Source organism: Phalaenopsis equestris, unplaced genomic scaffold, assembly GCF_001263595.1.
Source record: "Phalaenopsis equestris unplaced genomic scaffold, ASM126359v1 Scaffold000001, whole genome shotgun sequence".
Taxonomy (NCBI): Eukaryota; Viridiplantae; Streptophyta; class Magnoliopsida; order Asparagales; family Orchidaceae; genus Phalaenopsis; species Phalaenopsis equestris.
In genome coordinates, this window is record NW_018164443.1 from 636382 (window position 1) to 652705 (window position 16324).

The window sequence follows — 16324 nt, forward strand, 5'->3', positions numbered from 1 at the left end:
GCAAATTACCTGTTCTGTGAATTGTTCTTCTTTCTCTTCAAAACTAAGCAAAGCTGTGACCTCAACCTATGGACCAATAAACAGTATAAAAGAATTTATATGACATGTCTGTGTAACATAACAGAAAACTCACGTTAAAGAATTCACTTAAAGCAGTATCTTTGTGTGCATCAGGCTTAGCAACAGAATCCCAAATCTGAAAATAATTAACATTGGTGGCATAAAATAAGTAGGAGATGAAATAGACATAATTGATTTAGAGAGTAAAGAAAAAGAAGAAAAAGCATACCCTTTGAATGTCCTCCCTCAGAACTGGTTCTAAGTGTTCCAATGGAGTCTGTACAATGAAAAAAAAAAATAGCAAAATATCTCATATTCTCAAAAGATAGACGATGCTAAAAAAGAAAAAGCTTAAAGAAAAAATAAGAAACAATAAATCTACAATGAAGTAGTAGTAAATAATTAAGTTTTTCATGTGTGTTTATGAGTCCAGAATGAAAAAAATAAAGATTCAAACCTTTGTTTTGTCACGTATAACAAATAATAACGTTGTCTTTCTAGGGCAAAACAAATGCATCATGACCTACATGAAAATTTTTCTCAAATCATTAAAGTTTAAGGAATATGAGAAAAATAATTAATTAATTCAAGACACCTGAAAAACTGTCTTTAGAAGTGGCATGTTAGCAGCTTGTTCCCGGCCAATGTCATGGCACCACCTGAACAGAAAAAAATTCACTACAAAAAATAGAATAGACACTAAAAACTCATTGAAAAGTCTCTTTAAAATTCTTAAAATGAACATAGAGTTCATAAGAAAACTGAATTCAGTTGCTCACATGTTAATGAGAACAATGTCAGAAACCGCCAGAGCAAAAAGAGCACTTTGCTTCTCAAATGTTGTATCATCCTGAACCCCAATATGTAATATCAAGTAATTAATGAGATATTTCGGCTACATTAAAATATGTAGCAAAATGCTGAAATATCAATCAAATACCAGCCTTCCTACTACTGACCGCAATACTATAATAAGGAAGGCAAAATGTTTATTTATGTTCCTAAAGTTTCACTCACAATCATGTAAAATCGATGAGAACTTGAGTGCAACCAAATTTTACTTCCATATTATTGACATATGGAATGCACTATAAATTTCATGAACAAGAAGCAATTTAATGCCTAAGAATCTGACTCTATTAGCGCATTCAGATAGGTCATTTTAGAATGAGATGCGAAGTCAATGCCCAGCATTCTGCCTCTGCTAAAATGACAAATGAAACAACCCTGCATCCTCATGCGGATAGCACAACATAAGACAAATAAATCCATATTTAATAAATATGCTACCAATTTGTGTTTTTATTTAATTGCACCTCTTTAAATTGCTGCTTTTTTGTGTTTTTTACTTTTCTTTTGAGATTGCTTTTGTAACTCTTTCATTTATGTACTAGCTTTTCATGAAACAAAATAAAACAACTATTTTAATCTTGGATAACACAGCTTCCATAACGATATACTAAAAATGAATAAATTCAATATATCTTTAGCAAACCTAGACTGTAATGATAAACTGTTGATTCACCTCTTCCCTCCCATCAGTGCCTTCTAAGTCCAGCACAATTGTACAAGGCTCGATGCTAAGGCTCTTTGCAATCCAGATGCCTTTCGTGGTTTGACTCCTGATTCAGAAAAAGTTATTTAAATAAAATAATAATAATAGAAAAAAATGTTGAGTAAAACATAAAACATATCCAACACAATTTATATTTATAAATAAGCTGGGAGTTGTACCTTCCCCTGAAAGCATCCATCTCCCTAAAATTGGTTCCAAAAAGTTTGTTAAGTAAGGTGCTTTTCCCTGTTCAAACAGAATTGTCCCATTTAAAAACCATATGCAAAAATATAAAATGAAAATTGTCAATAAAAAAAAATCAAAACAACAATTATCCTACCAATCAGATAAATTGATAGAAATTTGTTCCTATAGAAGTTTCAAATCAAAGCCTTATTTTAAACTTCAAGATGCATTTTACAACTACACAATTCAATGGATTTCCCTATTCATATTCCCCTGATGCTGAGTTTTGTCCTTAACTGTACTACAGGAGCAATTATCACTGCAAACCTTGGCTCTGAAAGCATAATTATATGATTTACAAATATCAAAACTAACAACATACTGGTTTCAATCTAGAGATTGTTCAGATAAAAGTAGAAAAATTATTCTCTCTACACAATTACAAGTTATTATCCCAAAAAACGTAAGCAACAGTCACACAGAGAACTTGATAAAAGAGCAAATAACAGGTCGATTTTGAGCACATGCTAGATGCACCTCTCAAAAGTTATTATTAGCATGGCTGCTTTTCTTGTTCTTATTCTCTTTGTGTGTAGCACTAGTTTTATTTCTCCAAGGTCCTTTGATGGTCTTAATGAGAGTCATTTTGAGCTCATATGCTACAACAAATTAGTATGACAACATGATTATACCTGAAAGATAGTCATCAAGTGAATCGGATCCTTCAATCAACACTGCTAAATATTAATTTGAAGGGAACGATGATTTCAACATTTGAAGAATGCAAATGAGAGCTTCTTTATCCAAAAAAGGATTACTTAAGGCTTTGAATGAGAAGCATTCTTTAATTAACACGGATATGGAAAAGGAGGAGATAGATCAAATAACCCTTAGTTCAATTATCCTCAATTTGAGATGTTAGATTCTTCAAAATATAGTAGATCAAAGTGCCTCACATGATGTGTGTGAAGAGTCGTAATTATCAGGTCGCTCTCCAATAATCTATAGTTGAAGCAACATATTGCATTTGAAATGAAGGATGTCACATTACTGTAAGTGAATTTGGATGCCAATACTTTTTTTTTTTTTTTGGATTTGGCAAATCTTTAAATAAACATTGATGAGGAAGATAAAATTTTGATCTTTTTATAAACTCTATTGCCCGCTAATGAGCACATTGTTGCCACATTATTGTATTAGAAAGATTGCACATCAAAGATAGAAGTGAAGTCTACTCTTCTACTTGATGATTTGAAAAAGAAAATGCAAGGTACAAGACTGGCTAAGGGCTTTACTGCAACATGAATTATGATAACTCAATGATTTGTTAACAATTAGAGTGATGTTCAACTAGCCGAAGACTAGATGCATCATGAGATAATTAAGATTAGAGATGTTGAATGCCCCTTCATTAAATAGAAGATCAAATATGACAGTTTAAATTTAGAAGAATTGCAAAGGGTATAGTTCTACTAACATAATTACGAAGGTGATTTACAACCTTATGTTGAGGCAATGTCTAAACTTTATTGGTTTGTGCAACTATTAATACCTTTCGAGATTTAAATAAGGAAGAGGTTTCATTGATTTGAGCACTAATTAAGTCATCCACTTTATTTTTGTTGATATATAGGATGATATAAGGAAGAAGGATTGTAAGATTATAAAAAATCATAAAGGTTCTTTTATAGTTTACTCTCATTGAATCTCCACTCCCATGTGATTTCTTACTTAGTTATTAGACTATTGAAACTTGTTTAGCAATTACAAGCCAGTGACTAGTCAGTGATAACAAAGCACTAGAACAAGTGAGTAGGCAATATAATTGATCTTGTGTTGCTCATGAAGCAAGTAAGAAATGAATGTTTCTTCTTACTCAAGAAGACGTAGGTTTACTGAGTCAAACTAATAACTTGTAGCTTCTCGATTACAGCATAGAGGCAAGGTTCTCAACATCGATGCATTTTCTTGGTGATGGTTTAAAAGAAAGATGGGCATCCTATGTTTTCTTGTCATTAATATTTTGGTAAGAGGAATTCTTCTTTTCAATCTCTTTTTATTCTCCTAATTCTTTATGAGATTTTATCAACTCACCTATCTATTAGTTTTCTCATAAAAGGATTAGGTTTTTTTTTTATATTCCTCTTATTTTTTTATTCTTTCATTAATATTTGATAGTGGATAATTAATCATCTTGCCTAGTGGATGTATATCATTATTAATTAATCGAAATAAATTTTGTGTTTTTGACCATGCAATTATTTTTATTATTAGTATTTATTATATTTGTGCATAATTAATGTTAGTATTGTTTCTTCTAAGCTGATCCTATTGCTCTTTTTGGCATTCTTAAAGAGAGTTAACTAGGTCCTTAGTGTATGACCATTGCCTTATGCAAACTATCTGGAGCTGCCTTATTATTCATCATTTTTCATTCTAGTTGAGTGTTAAACTTTTTTTGCAAATCATTTTATACTATTTTCATTCATATTATCACAGGAAAACCGATTTTCCTTCCTAGGGTTTATCTATCAGGACTAATTCTATTATCATTAAATTTATCTCAACTATTTGAAATCATGAAAAATCAGCATTAGTATCAGATAGTACAAATATGTTTGTCATGCTAACATCTTCAGTATTGCAATATTAACTTAAAAAACAAGTGCTATTTATTCGTCAGTTCATTTTAAAAGTTATGCCATTAGTGTCATAAATAAAATTGATCCCGTTGGCTACCTAAAGAAATCTCCCATAAAAAATAAAAAAAAAAACAAGAAAAGACTTGATCAATCACCATTGCTTCAACCTACTTTGCACTTGATCTTTCCAGACTTAATACCGATTAAAACAAGAAACGATTAATAGTTGATTGCATGTGCTTCGAGATAACACTGAGATCAAACAGGACCAAAACCCAAATCGATCTTCCATAGAAAAAAATTCCCCGACGAGAATTAAGTCGTTACAAAAACGAGGATTATAGGAATAAAACAATGCGGATTACTTTCGGCACTCACCGCTGCTCTGGGGTCCCATAATCGCGACGACTGCGTAGGAGAGGCCGCACTCGCCAAGCCTTGCCGTTTTTATGAAATTTTCCAAACCAGAAACGTTAAACTCTCCGTCGGCGTCGATGAGGTGCGTCGAGCAGCACTCCTCCTCCATTGTTTGCGAATGAGAGCAAGATTCGAATGCCGTGGAGCACAGAGCTGATCGATGATTTCGTTATCCGACAAAATTATAGGGTTCCGAGACGAAGAAGTAGAGCGGAGGATGAATGAGGGGTGCAGAGAAAAAGGCGGGGAGGCCACAGTGTCGGATGTTGTTCTTTTTTCTAGACCGTCCGATTTGTAGTTCTTCGAAATAAACCATGGGGTGGGATAATTATTAGGCGCGCAGTTATGCGGGGACCGCTAAAATGATATTTTCTTGGATTATATATATATGAGCGAAAATTATTAAGATAAAAGCTATGAAAATGTTGCTATCTAATTATTTAAAAATTTAGCTTTCAAGATGTATGATCAAAATCCAGGTGATAAGATTGTCCGAAGAGCCTACTGAACTCGGCCATCTGCAGTCGGCTCTCTCAGCTACGTTTGGGGCAGCTTAAATGATGTGGTGCAATGAGAAAATGTCATATTTGATGTTTTGTTTTGTGTGGTGTGACAACTTATTTGAAAATTTTTTGTTAAAATGTGGTCGTGGGCTCGACCATGCGGCCTGCATTTTATCGCTAACATATTACCCATGTTGCCCCTCCTCGCATTTAGGTCTCTTCTATGTCCTAGTAGTTCATTCTCTCTATCCCTCTCCCTTTTCCCTCTCTCACATCTCTGCCCCAGTGGTTCCCCCTCCTCTCTCGTTGTGAGTCATTGCATTAGTTAGATCTCAAGGGTAAATCCATTGCATTATTTGACGAACCATCCCACTTTGGCAGGATGATTGCCCAAATGGCTATGATCCTCCCTCAGTTTGACATCACATACTTGTCACAATGAGTCATCAAGGAACAAGCCATGGTAGATTTCTTAGCTTCTCATTCTATACCGGTAGTTTTGCCCCTTAGCAATGAGTTTTTGGATGAGCATATGTTAGAGTTAGATGGCTACAAAAATGGGAGATATATTTTGATGGCTCTTCTTTCTTTAAGGAAAATTGTTTGTGAGCCATCACTCGTGTTAAATTAGGGTCAACCTCTATTCATATCTCTTAAGTGTGGTATCCTACGCTATTCATATAGCTTGATAGAATCTCAAGCTATAAATGAGGCAAAGTATGAAATTCTAATCCTAAGAATAGAGCTTTTTCTTTGGATGAGCGTTAAGAGAATCAAGATCTATGAAGTTTCTTAGTTTGTGAAGTCGAGTAATGGTGCCTGTAGGGTACTAAAACATGGGCTTTTGAGCTATAATGATTGGGCCCTATCTTTGATGACCCACATTTCTGACGTGACCTTTATTAGAATATCATGGTTGATGAATGATAAGACATATGCCTTTGCTAGTTTGAAAATGAATTGTTTTGCCCCTATGGATATCCCATGATAGCTCTAATCCAAAATTGAAGGGTCAAGTCGCTAGCATACTTAGATATACCTATAATGTTACCATCAAGCATGCAGGGCAGAGTTGCAATTGTTTATGTCAGTCAAATTCATGATTGGTGGCAAGTTCTTATTGACTATTTAATCAGAGTAAGGCTCTTAGATTATCACTCTTTGACAACTCAGATCCAAAAGAGAGCATTATCATTCATGAATGTATGTTGTACTAACACTTGCTTCATCAAATGTATCTCTGTATTATTGACAATGAAGAGACTTATAAAGTCACGAGAGATGTACATGAGGTTATTTATGAATCACATCAATCCAACCTAAAAATTAAGCTTAAAATTAAGAGAATTGAGCATTATTGGCCTTCCATGAATCAATATTATCTTGAGTGCTCTAGACAATTCCACTAATGCTAATTTTTTTGCCTAGTGTTACACAAAACCCCAAATGTCTTGCATCCAACTGTTGTGTCTTGGCCCTTTGAGGCTTAGGATATCGATTATATAGGAGCTATAGAGGATACATATTTATCTTGGCAGTTGTTGAATACTTTTTTTGAGTGGACAGATGTTATACCCATAAAGGAGATGAAAGCTGAGGATGTCTTTCATTTTCTCATGTGGCATATGGTACGCCACTTTAGAGTACTTCATTGGATTATTTCTGACAATGGATTGACATATTAAAACTCTAAGATTTACTTTTTTGTCACAATTTATTTTCCAATGGAAAATAATTTAGTTGAAGCCTTTAATAAATTAACAATGATCCTAATTAAGAAATCCCTCCCTTCTAAAAAAAGAGTGGCATGATCTACTCCCAAGTGTGTTGTTGGTGTATCATATGACTTAATGTACCTTCAAGGGAGGAGCTACACCCTATACATCGACCTTTGATGCTGAAGCAGGCCTTCCTTTAGATGTTGTATTGTCATCATTGTTTGTGACTGTACATCGTAAACTCTTTGCAGACAACAATTCTCGCCTTGTTCTAAAATAGCTTCGTAGTTTGGATGACCATAGATTGCAAGCCTAGTAGAATCTAGAACTATACCAAGCACGTATAATTTGAGCACACAATAGGCTGATAAGACCCACGACTTTTACATTTGGAGAACTCATACTTGTTTTGAGGTGCCCCATCATTTCTAACTGATACGGATATGATGAATTAGAGCTAACATTGGAAGGATCATTCATGATAAAAAAATTTCTTTGAAGGTGGAGTCTACATATTTGCTGATGTAGATGGTAGCCATCTAGTGCCCTCAATCAATGATAGGTATTTGAAGAAATACTACGGATGAGTTTCATGCATGTGTATTATATTTTCTTGGATTATTTATATTTTATAATCATGGTGCCATCTCATGTACTAGTAAGCGGATTTCAAGAAATTAAAAATATGATCTTCTATAAATTCTTTTGTATTTTTCTTATTTCGTATATTTGCACATATGTTTGATATGATGTGAACTCGTCGTTCTTTTAGCAACTTGCTCATCTTCTTAAAAACGGCACCATTAAAGCATGGTTGCCAAGATCTCAGGACATAAGATGATCTCACAATGTGTCAAATATTCCCTTAGTAGCATTGATCCAACCTTTAAAAGTTAATAGGATGAAAGCACACACTTCTCTTAGTTGTGTATCTTCTTTGCCTTTGGCTAGTTTCAAACTGTTAGAATTTGTGATTTTTTAATGGCATTATTCTTTGTTAAAGGATGCATTTAAGAAGCTAATTTTGTTATGTAGAAACAAGATAAGTAACTTAAAGAAGATTATTTATTCCTAGTTTAGCTAATTTTTGGCTGGGTCCAGGTTACCAAACCTCAAAAGATCAATTCCTCTCTACAAAGAGAAGGAGGTTATGTCTTTCTCCTATGTGAGTAGTGCCTTAGCTTAGGGGAATACATAAGGAAATAAAATGATCACACACTTTGACAAACATTCCCTCTATCGCAAAAGTCTAATCTTTCAAATTTAGAGGTGGAATGTTAATGCTCTTATTATGATTCCTAGTTGGGTCAATTTTGGTCAAGTCCGGATCACCAAAACCTAATTTCTTTTTTTTTTTTTGGTACTTAAATCATGTCAGGGAGTTAGAGCCTGACATTCTTGATTTAGCTAATATCGGTTGGGTCATGGATACCAAATTCTAAGTTTTTTTATCGATTGTTGAATTGATCATAGGATGGGCCAAGTGTTGGTCACCAAAACTAAATTTTTATTTCAAATTTGTACTCGAACCATTTCTGTGAGTTAGAACTCGGCATCCCTTATTTACCTAATATTAGCTAAGCCAAGGTTACCGAAACTTAAGATTCTGATTGATTTTTAAATTGAACTCAATTGTTAAAGCCTGACACCATTTTTCATGGGTTTTTTGCTTCCATAGTAAAGTCGTTTATGATTAGCAAATAATTTGCACTATTTTTTTTATCATATCTAAGTTTGACTCTTATATTGAGTATGGAATACCAACTCTTATGACTTTTATTTTAAGTATTTCTTCATAGTGAGACTCTTTCGACTTGAACAGACGAGATGGCAGCTCTCATGATTTCTTCATCTGGTTTTGGTTGATTCGACTCGGTTCGGGATTCCTAAGCTCGAAACTATCCTCAGAGAGCATCACTGATATGGTTAATGAAAGGGATTTTCTTGTCAGTTTGATTTCTAATATTCAAAATCAGAGTTATTATTATATTCCTCAGTACTGTGAGCCATATGCTTGTGTGTAGTGGAGACCCCTCTTTATTTCCTTAATTTTATTCTTAGAGTTGGGTTTGGGTTACCAAAACCAGACATCTTCAATTTTAGCCGTAGAGGTGGATTTGAGTTACGAAAACCTTTTTTTTTTTTTTTGGCATTTAATAAAATTAAAGTGCTAGAATGAGGCATCCCTGGTTTGGCCCTTTTATGCATGGTTTGAAATAACAAAACTCAAAGTTAATATCTTGATGAGTCATACACTTGTATTTTAGGAGATATAAGATGAAGTTTTATTCCTCTAATTTTTGGTTTAGCTAATACCGGTTGTGTCCAGTAAACCAAAACCTAAATTTACTCTCTCTAGCATGACTTGTACACTAATAATTATTGGACAATTACAAGAGGATGTTTCTTGGTGTATGCTTTTTGCCAATGATATACTTCTTACGGATAAAATTATTACAATATTTCAACAAAAAACTTGAATTATGGATGTCTACATTGGAGTTTAACGGCCTTCATTTTAGTAGAACTAAAACTGAATACCTGGAATGTAATTTTAGTTGTAGTAGCTCTAGTGGCAGAGTTGTAACTATGGGTGATCGAATCATTGAAAGGTGTCAATGTTTTAGATATATCGAGTCTATTGTTCAAAGAGAAGATGATATAGATGAGGTTATTGTTGGTAGAATTCAAGTTGGTTGTTTAAAGTGGAGGAATGCTTTGGACCTATTGTGTGATAGAAAAGTTCTCCTTAGACTGAAAAAAAATATTATAAGATGGTGGTAAGACCCGCAATGATCTATGGCGCAAAATGTCAGCCTTTAAAAGAGAAGCATAAAAATAAGTTAAGTATTGTCGAGATGAAAATGCTTAGGTGGATTGGTGGAGTGACACTTACAGATAAAATGGGAAACAAATATGTCTGTGATAGGGTTGGTGTAGCTCCAGTGGCAGGTAAAATTAGAGAGTCCTTTTAAATGATTTGGTCATATTAAACTTTGACCATTTGATGATCCAATTAGGAGAGTAGATATTTTAGACTAGACTTATGTTAAGAAAGGTAGAGGTAGACCTAAAAAAACTTGGACATATTGTATAAAAAAAATATCTTAATTTATTAGAATTAAAAGAATATATGATACTCAATAGGATGAAATTGAGAAAAAAGACTCATGTAGGCAACCTCACTTAATGAGATAAAGGCTTGTTATTGCTGTGACGAAACTCACTCAACCCTTTATATGAGAACAAATTTACTATTCATGTTTTTGGTCACCCTTGCTTGCAATAACAAATTAATTCTCACATAAGTAATGACATTAAGCATTGTTATGGTGCTAGTTTTGTCTTATAGTTACGATTATTGGGTCACCAATTATACAACTGCACCGCATCAACTCCCACTAGAAAAACATCCATAATTTCTTCCGTCGATATGTTATCATCCATAATTTTATGCCTTCATGGTATTTTTTTATAATTATGCGATTTTGCTTATAGTTATTGAAGGATTCGTCATTGGATATGTTTGAAATTTTTAATTTTTTATTGTAAACAATGATATGAACATTTTAAAAGGTGAAATAATAAACATGAATATTAATATTATATAATTAAAATTGTTTATGTTGTCATTACTTCATATACTATGTTATTTTTAAATGACTACATGGTGTTATTGGACCAATTTATAATTCATATTAGAATTGATATTAGATTTATAGTAATGATTCTTATATTTGAGCCCATTAGTATAAATTCCAGAATATTATAAGGCATATTATTGTCATTCACCTTAATATGAACCCACATACTTGGTGGCAAATTTTGAATTTTTGTGTGAGTAGTATGCTCCCTTTACCTCAAAAAAGCACCCTAATTATTAAAAAAACTAATTTTAATATAAATATAAACTTAATTAATATATTAAATTAATTATTAAGTATTAGTAAGTTATATTAAAAAATTTTGAACAATAAAAAGTTAAAGTTGGCATACTAATGAGCCCAATGTCATTGATAGAGTGTGGCGTTTGTTTTGTTTCATTTTATTTTTTATTTTTAAGGGAGTTGTCAATTTGTCCATTGTTGTATATATTTTTATTCTTTTATATTTTATTTCTTAGAGGGAGTTGTCAGTTTGTCTATCATCGTATACTTCCCTTTTCCGAATAAATCTCTTTTTCAGATCATATGAATGATCAGGAGAAAAGAAAAACCTAAAAAGACGTGCATACGACAAAGACGACAAACAAAAGAAAGAACATGGAGAGCTACATACGATAAACCTTGTAAGGATAAGTCAAGCATGTCCGCTCCAATAAGATCGAGTGTAGGCACCTTGGACCAGTATTTAAAAAAGAATACCTACGAAGATCACCCACAACCAGATATTCAGGTTTATGTGTCTGTTATGGGTTTAAGCGTCTCTCAAGGAGACGAATCCTACTTGGTTAATTACATCTTAAGGGATACCAAAAAATACTCTCAATAAAAGGGGTTTCGCTCGTATTATCATATACTTAGAGAATAGGTCATCAATGGAAGGTTATTACGTGTGGGAACACCTCAAATGCTTCAAAGCTCTTGCTAAGCCATCGGGTAAAGAGTGTATCTCTCACATTCTAAATGGGTAGCAGCTTATCGACACTAGATGCCCACAAATGAACCATAATCATCTTGACAGAGATATTCCTATGCGTCAAAGTACGTTGTTGGCTTCAATTTTTTATGTCGCAAGTGTAGGGTGTCCACCTACATGACTCGGGGTGGTCTATAATTTTTTTTCGTAGCATCCCGTAACTCAAGACACCCACCCAAGATCTTCTGACACTTGTTTGGGGCAAGCAGCTAGGTTTGGCGATAATTTGGCTCTATCCGAGAAAATTCACTCTAGGAGACATATCTAGCATGTGAGAAGTGGTTAGTGTCTAATCTAATGATTAGAAGTCACCACAAATCCATTCCGAACCTCCCACAACCATAGAAAGCCACACACCCGAAATACATTTCCAGACCACAGAGCTCGAGCATCTGGAGGTCTAAAACATCATTTCAAAATTTTGGTGCAGACTCGATGCCTAGTTGTCGCCTACTTGGCGCCATGGCCTCAACACGGGCCAAAAATTGCCTTTTTCCAGAGAGCCTGGCTTCTAGGCATCGCTTTCCTGCAATCATGGCCTCAGACAAGCAAAGCCTGGTGCCTAGCGTTACCTTTACAAGCGACATAGCCTCAGACAGGCTAAAACTCAAGAGTTTCTCGAGAGCTTGGCGCCTAGGTGTCGTAATTCCTTGCTTCATGGCCTTGAACAAGTTGAGCCTAGAGTATAGGCGCTACCTTTTCTGGTGTCATGGCCTTCTGAGGCCCAATTCTGGATCAATAGGCCAAGGCCATGGCACCCAAAATGGGTGCCTAGGCACCAGTCATGTTCTAGATCACAATTTTTTGTGATTTTGATGTTGTGTCGACTCCAAAGGCCGTCAAAATGTCAAGTGCTTGGGAACTCTAAAATTGGATGCAAAATGGTCATTCAACCCTCACTTTAGAAGCTTCTTGGGCACCTTTTGAGGGCTTGTTGGTCATTTTGGAGGGGGTGGCTGCTTAACCAAGCAACCCTCCTCATTCTTGAGGGAATGGCCACTTTTGCTAAGGGGGAGCTTGGAGAGTGATGTGGGTTCCTTGGTAAGCTAGGTCCCACCTTCTTCATCCACTTCTTCTTCATCTTCTTCCTCCACTCCTTGTCATTTGCTTGGAGGATCTCCCCCTTCCTTAGGGAAGGAGTTTTGAGGGCTTTTCTTGAAGGAGAAAGCTAGAGGTTGGGTGTTTCTCTACTGATTCTTCTAATTTTTTGCCATCTTCTTCTTTGGCAAAGCTTCCAAGAAGCATGACTAGGAAAGTGTCATCCTAGCTCGGTGAAGGCAACTCCAATGAACTCTATGGTGATGAGAGCTTCTTCCTTTTTTGGGGAAGGATTTGTGGGATTCTCCCCTACCATCTAAGAGAGCTTCTTCCTAAGCTCTTGTGGACGTCGTGCAAACTTTACGGTGGTGAGACTCTTCCCCCTTGCATTCCCCTCCTTAGTTAGCCCTAGGGTAGGTGTCGATAGGCGTGTGGGTTTAATCGCCCACATTGGGTGTGTGCGCCGACGTGAGCGGCACGTAACAGTGATGGATTGTTGGATTTTCTATAGTGAGCCTTTAAGTTAGAATTTTCCATGTGTGCCTAATCATTTTGTTAGAGCCGAGTGTTTCCCCTTTTTTACAGGCCTTAGCACAAAAATCCTATGGGTTGGAGCCCTTTACTCTCCTTATTTAAACGCCCCAATTTTTCTTTGAGAAATTGGGAGGTTGGCTTTTGCAAAGCGAGAAAGGCATGTGATCATGTGAGCCCTGTGGGTTGGAGCCCTATGGGTTGGAGCCCTATGGGTTGGAGCCCTTTACTCTCCTTATTTAAACGCCCCAATTTTTCTTTGAGAAATTGGGAGGTTGGCTTTTGCAAAGCGAGAAAGGCTTTGTAGCTAGCTTGCTTTGAAAAGTCTTAAAGCATCATGAAATCGGAAAAAGCTCTATAGCTAGCACATTTCATGGCAACGTGGAGAGGTTCCCCCTTGAAAATTTGGGGAGAAACTCTCCGCTTGCTTGTCAAAACAAAAGGCGGCGGTGCCACACATCCAAGTGTTAACTTTAAGTTTCTCATGCGAGGTCGTTAGTATGATCATGGCTCACTATTGCATGTGATCATTTGCACCTCATTACTTGCGCGTGCATGTCTTGTATGTTGTTTATTGCATGTTGCATATTGCACTTGCACTTGCATCACTTGTTCCTCGATCGGTTGTCCCAGACCAATCAATCATATTTATGCCTCAATCGATCGTCCCGAACCGGTCGGCACCATTTGTGCCTTGATCGGTCGTCTCTGGCTCGTCAAAAACACTTTTTTCACCATTTGTGCCTTGATCGGTCGTCCCTGGCTCGTCAAAAACACTTTTTTCTTTTATCCCAGACCAGTCACACCACTTGTGCCTCAATCGATTATCCCAAGCCGATTGGCACCACCCGTGCCTCAATAGACCACCACGAACCGGTTGACATAGTGCCTTGGTTTAACTGAATACCCCAACCTGGTCGACCAACCACTTGCATAATTATATGTTGTGCATGTATGTGCACACACTTGTATGTTGCATAACACCCTTTTTGTGACTATCGTCACTTGCTTGAGCTGTACTTCCCTTTGGGTCACTACCGCCTCGGCATTTCCTCTTCGAGCCACTGTTGCACGACATGCCCATCTCTTCGGGCCACTGTTGCATGACATGCCAATGCCTTTGGGTAACTTCTGCCTGGGCATAACCTCTTCGACTTGCTGCCACGACGACATGCCCATCCATTTGGGTCACTACCACCTCGACATACCCCGTTCGAGCTACTGCCTCCATGAAATGTCCATCTCTTCGAGTCGCTGCATCCACAACATGCCCGTCCTTTGGGGCACTGTCGTCTCGACATACCTTCTTCGGGTCACTGCCGTATGACATGCCCATCTATTTGAGTCGCTGCCGCCACGACATGCCCCAAGGCATGCCCATCCCTTTGGGTCACTGCCGCCTTGACATACCTTCTTCGGGCCGCTGCCGCCACGACATGCCCATCCCTTTGGGTCACTACCACCTTGACATACCCTCTTCGGGCCTTTGCCGCCACGACATGCCCATCCCTTTGGGTCCTTATCTCCTCGGCATACCCTTTGCGGGCTACTATCGCCACAACATGCCCATCCCTCTGTATCACTGCCGCCTCGACATACCCTCTTCAGAATGTTGTCGTTATAATATGCCCATTTTTTTCCGATTCATTGCCTTCAAAACATACTCTTTATCACCACTTATGTTATTGACTGCTTGCTTTTACATTTGCATGCTTATATGAATGTGTAACTAATCGCCCCGGTAGAGTTGACTATTTCCCCCTTTGTTGCGAGCCCTAGGATAATAATCCCATGGGTTGGAGCCCCTTACTTCCCTTGCTTTGGATGTCCCAATTTTCCTTGGAGAAAATGAGAGGTTGGCTTTTACAGAGTGAAAGAGGCTTTGAAGCTAGCTTGTTTTTGCAAAGTCTTGAGGTGTCGTGAAATTGAGAAAAAGCTTTGTATTTAACACATTTCACGACAGTGTCGAGAGTTTCCCCCTTGAAAATCTGGGGAGAAACTCCCCACTTGCCTCACCAAAGCAGGAGGCGATGGTGCCGCACATTCAAGTGTTAACCTTAGGTTTCTCAGGCGAGGTTGTTAGTACGAGCGTGGCTCGCTATTACATGTGATCATTTGCACCTCGTAGCTTGCACGTGAATGTATTATATGTTGTATATTGCATGTTGCATATTGCACCTGCACTTGCATCACTTGTGCTCGATCGTTCGACACCAATTGCGCCTTGATCGGTCGTCCCAGACCGGCTGACTCCATTATGTCTCGATCGGTCATCCCAAATCTGTTGGCATCACTTGTGTCTTGATCAGTCGTCCCGGACCAATCGGCTTCACTTGTGCCTCGATCGGTCGTCCCATACCGATTGACACCATTTGTGCCTCTGCCGACCACCACAGCCCAGTTGACATAGTACCTTAGTTTGACCGAATGCCTCAACCCGATCGACCAACCACTTGCATCATTGTATTATGTGCATGGGCATGCACACATGTATGTTGTATTGCACCCTGTATGTGTTTACTTGCATGAGCACATCATTTGCTTGAGCTGCACTTCCCTTTGGGTCATTGTCGCATCGACATACCTCTTCGGGTCGATGCCTCCACAACATGCCCATTTCTTCGGGTCGCTGCCGCCACAACATGCCAATTCCTTGAGGTCATTGCCGCCTCGGCATGCCCTCTTCAAACCGCTGCCACCACGACATGACCATCCTTTTGGGTCACTGCTGTCTCAACATACCCTATTCGCGCCGCTTCCACAACACAAAATAAAATCCAGTTGATCATCTGTTATGCAGGTTAGGAATAACCTTCTTATCATAAGAAATCCTCTTGACCACCCACTAATAAGCTGAAGGGACTCCACCTCCATGCTATCCCTCTTGCTTATTTATAAGCTCAGAGACCATCCGCATTTATAACAAAAAATATTTTAAAATCTTAAAAAAAGGGTTTGTCATTAAAAAAAAAACTATTCCATGTATTAAGAGATTCGAGTTTCCGTAGTTCCCAATTCTGTGCTATAATATATATA

General features: G+C 37.2%; 1 protein-coding gene across 1 annotated transcript in view; it reads right to left on the reverse strand.

Annotated features, from left to right (window-relative positions):
- The window catches only part of LOC110021168 (protein ROOT HAIR DEFECTIVE 3-like), a 35506-nt gene extending 30451 nt beyond the window's left edge, over positions 1-5055 (reverse strand). The window contains exons 1-9 of the mRNA XM_020719597.1: positions 4822-5055; positions 1795-1861; positions 1586-1682; positions 840-910; positions 656-719; positions 518-583; positions 290-337; positions 134-196; positions 10-66 (exon numbers count right to left, since the gene is read on the reverse strand). Coding sequence (XP_020575256.1) covers positions 10-66; positions 134-196; positions 290-337; positions 518-583; positions 656-719; positions 840-910; positions 1586-1682; positions 1795-1861; positions 4822-4969 — 681 coding nt within the window. The 5' untranslated portion in view covers positions 4970-5055. The remainder of the gene's footprint in view (positions 1-9; positions 67-133; positions 197-289; positions 338-517; positions 584-655; positions 720-839; positions 911-1585; positions 1683-1794; positions 1862-4821) is intronic.
- Positions 5056-16324: the final 11269 nt, after the last annotated feature.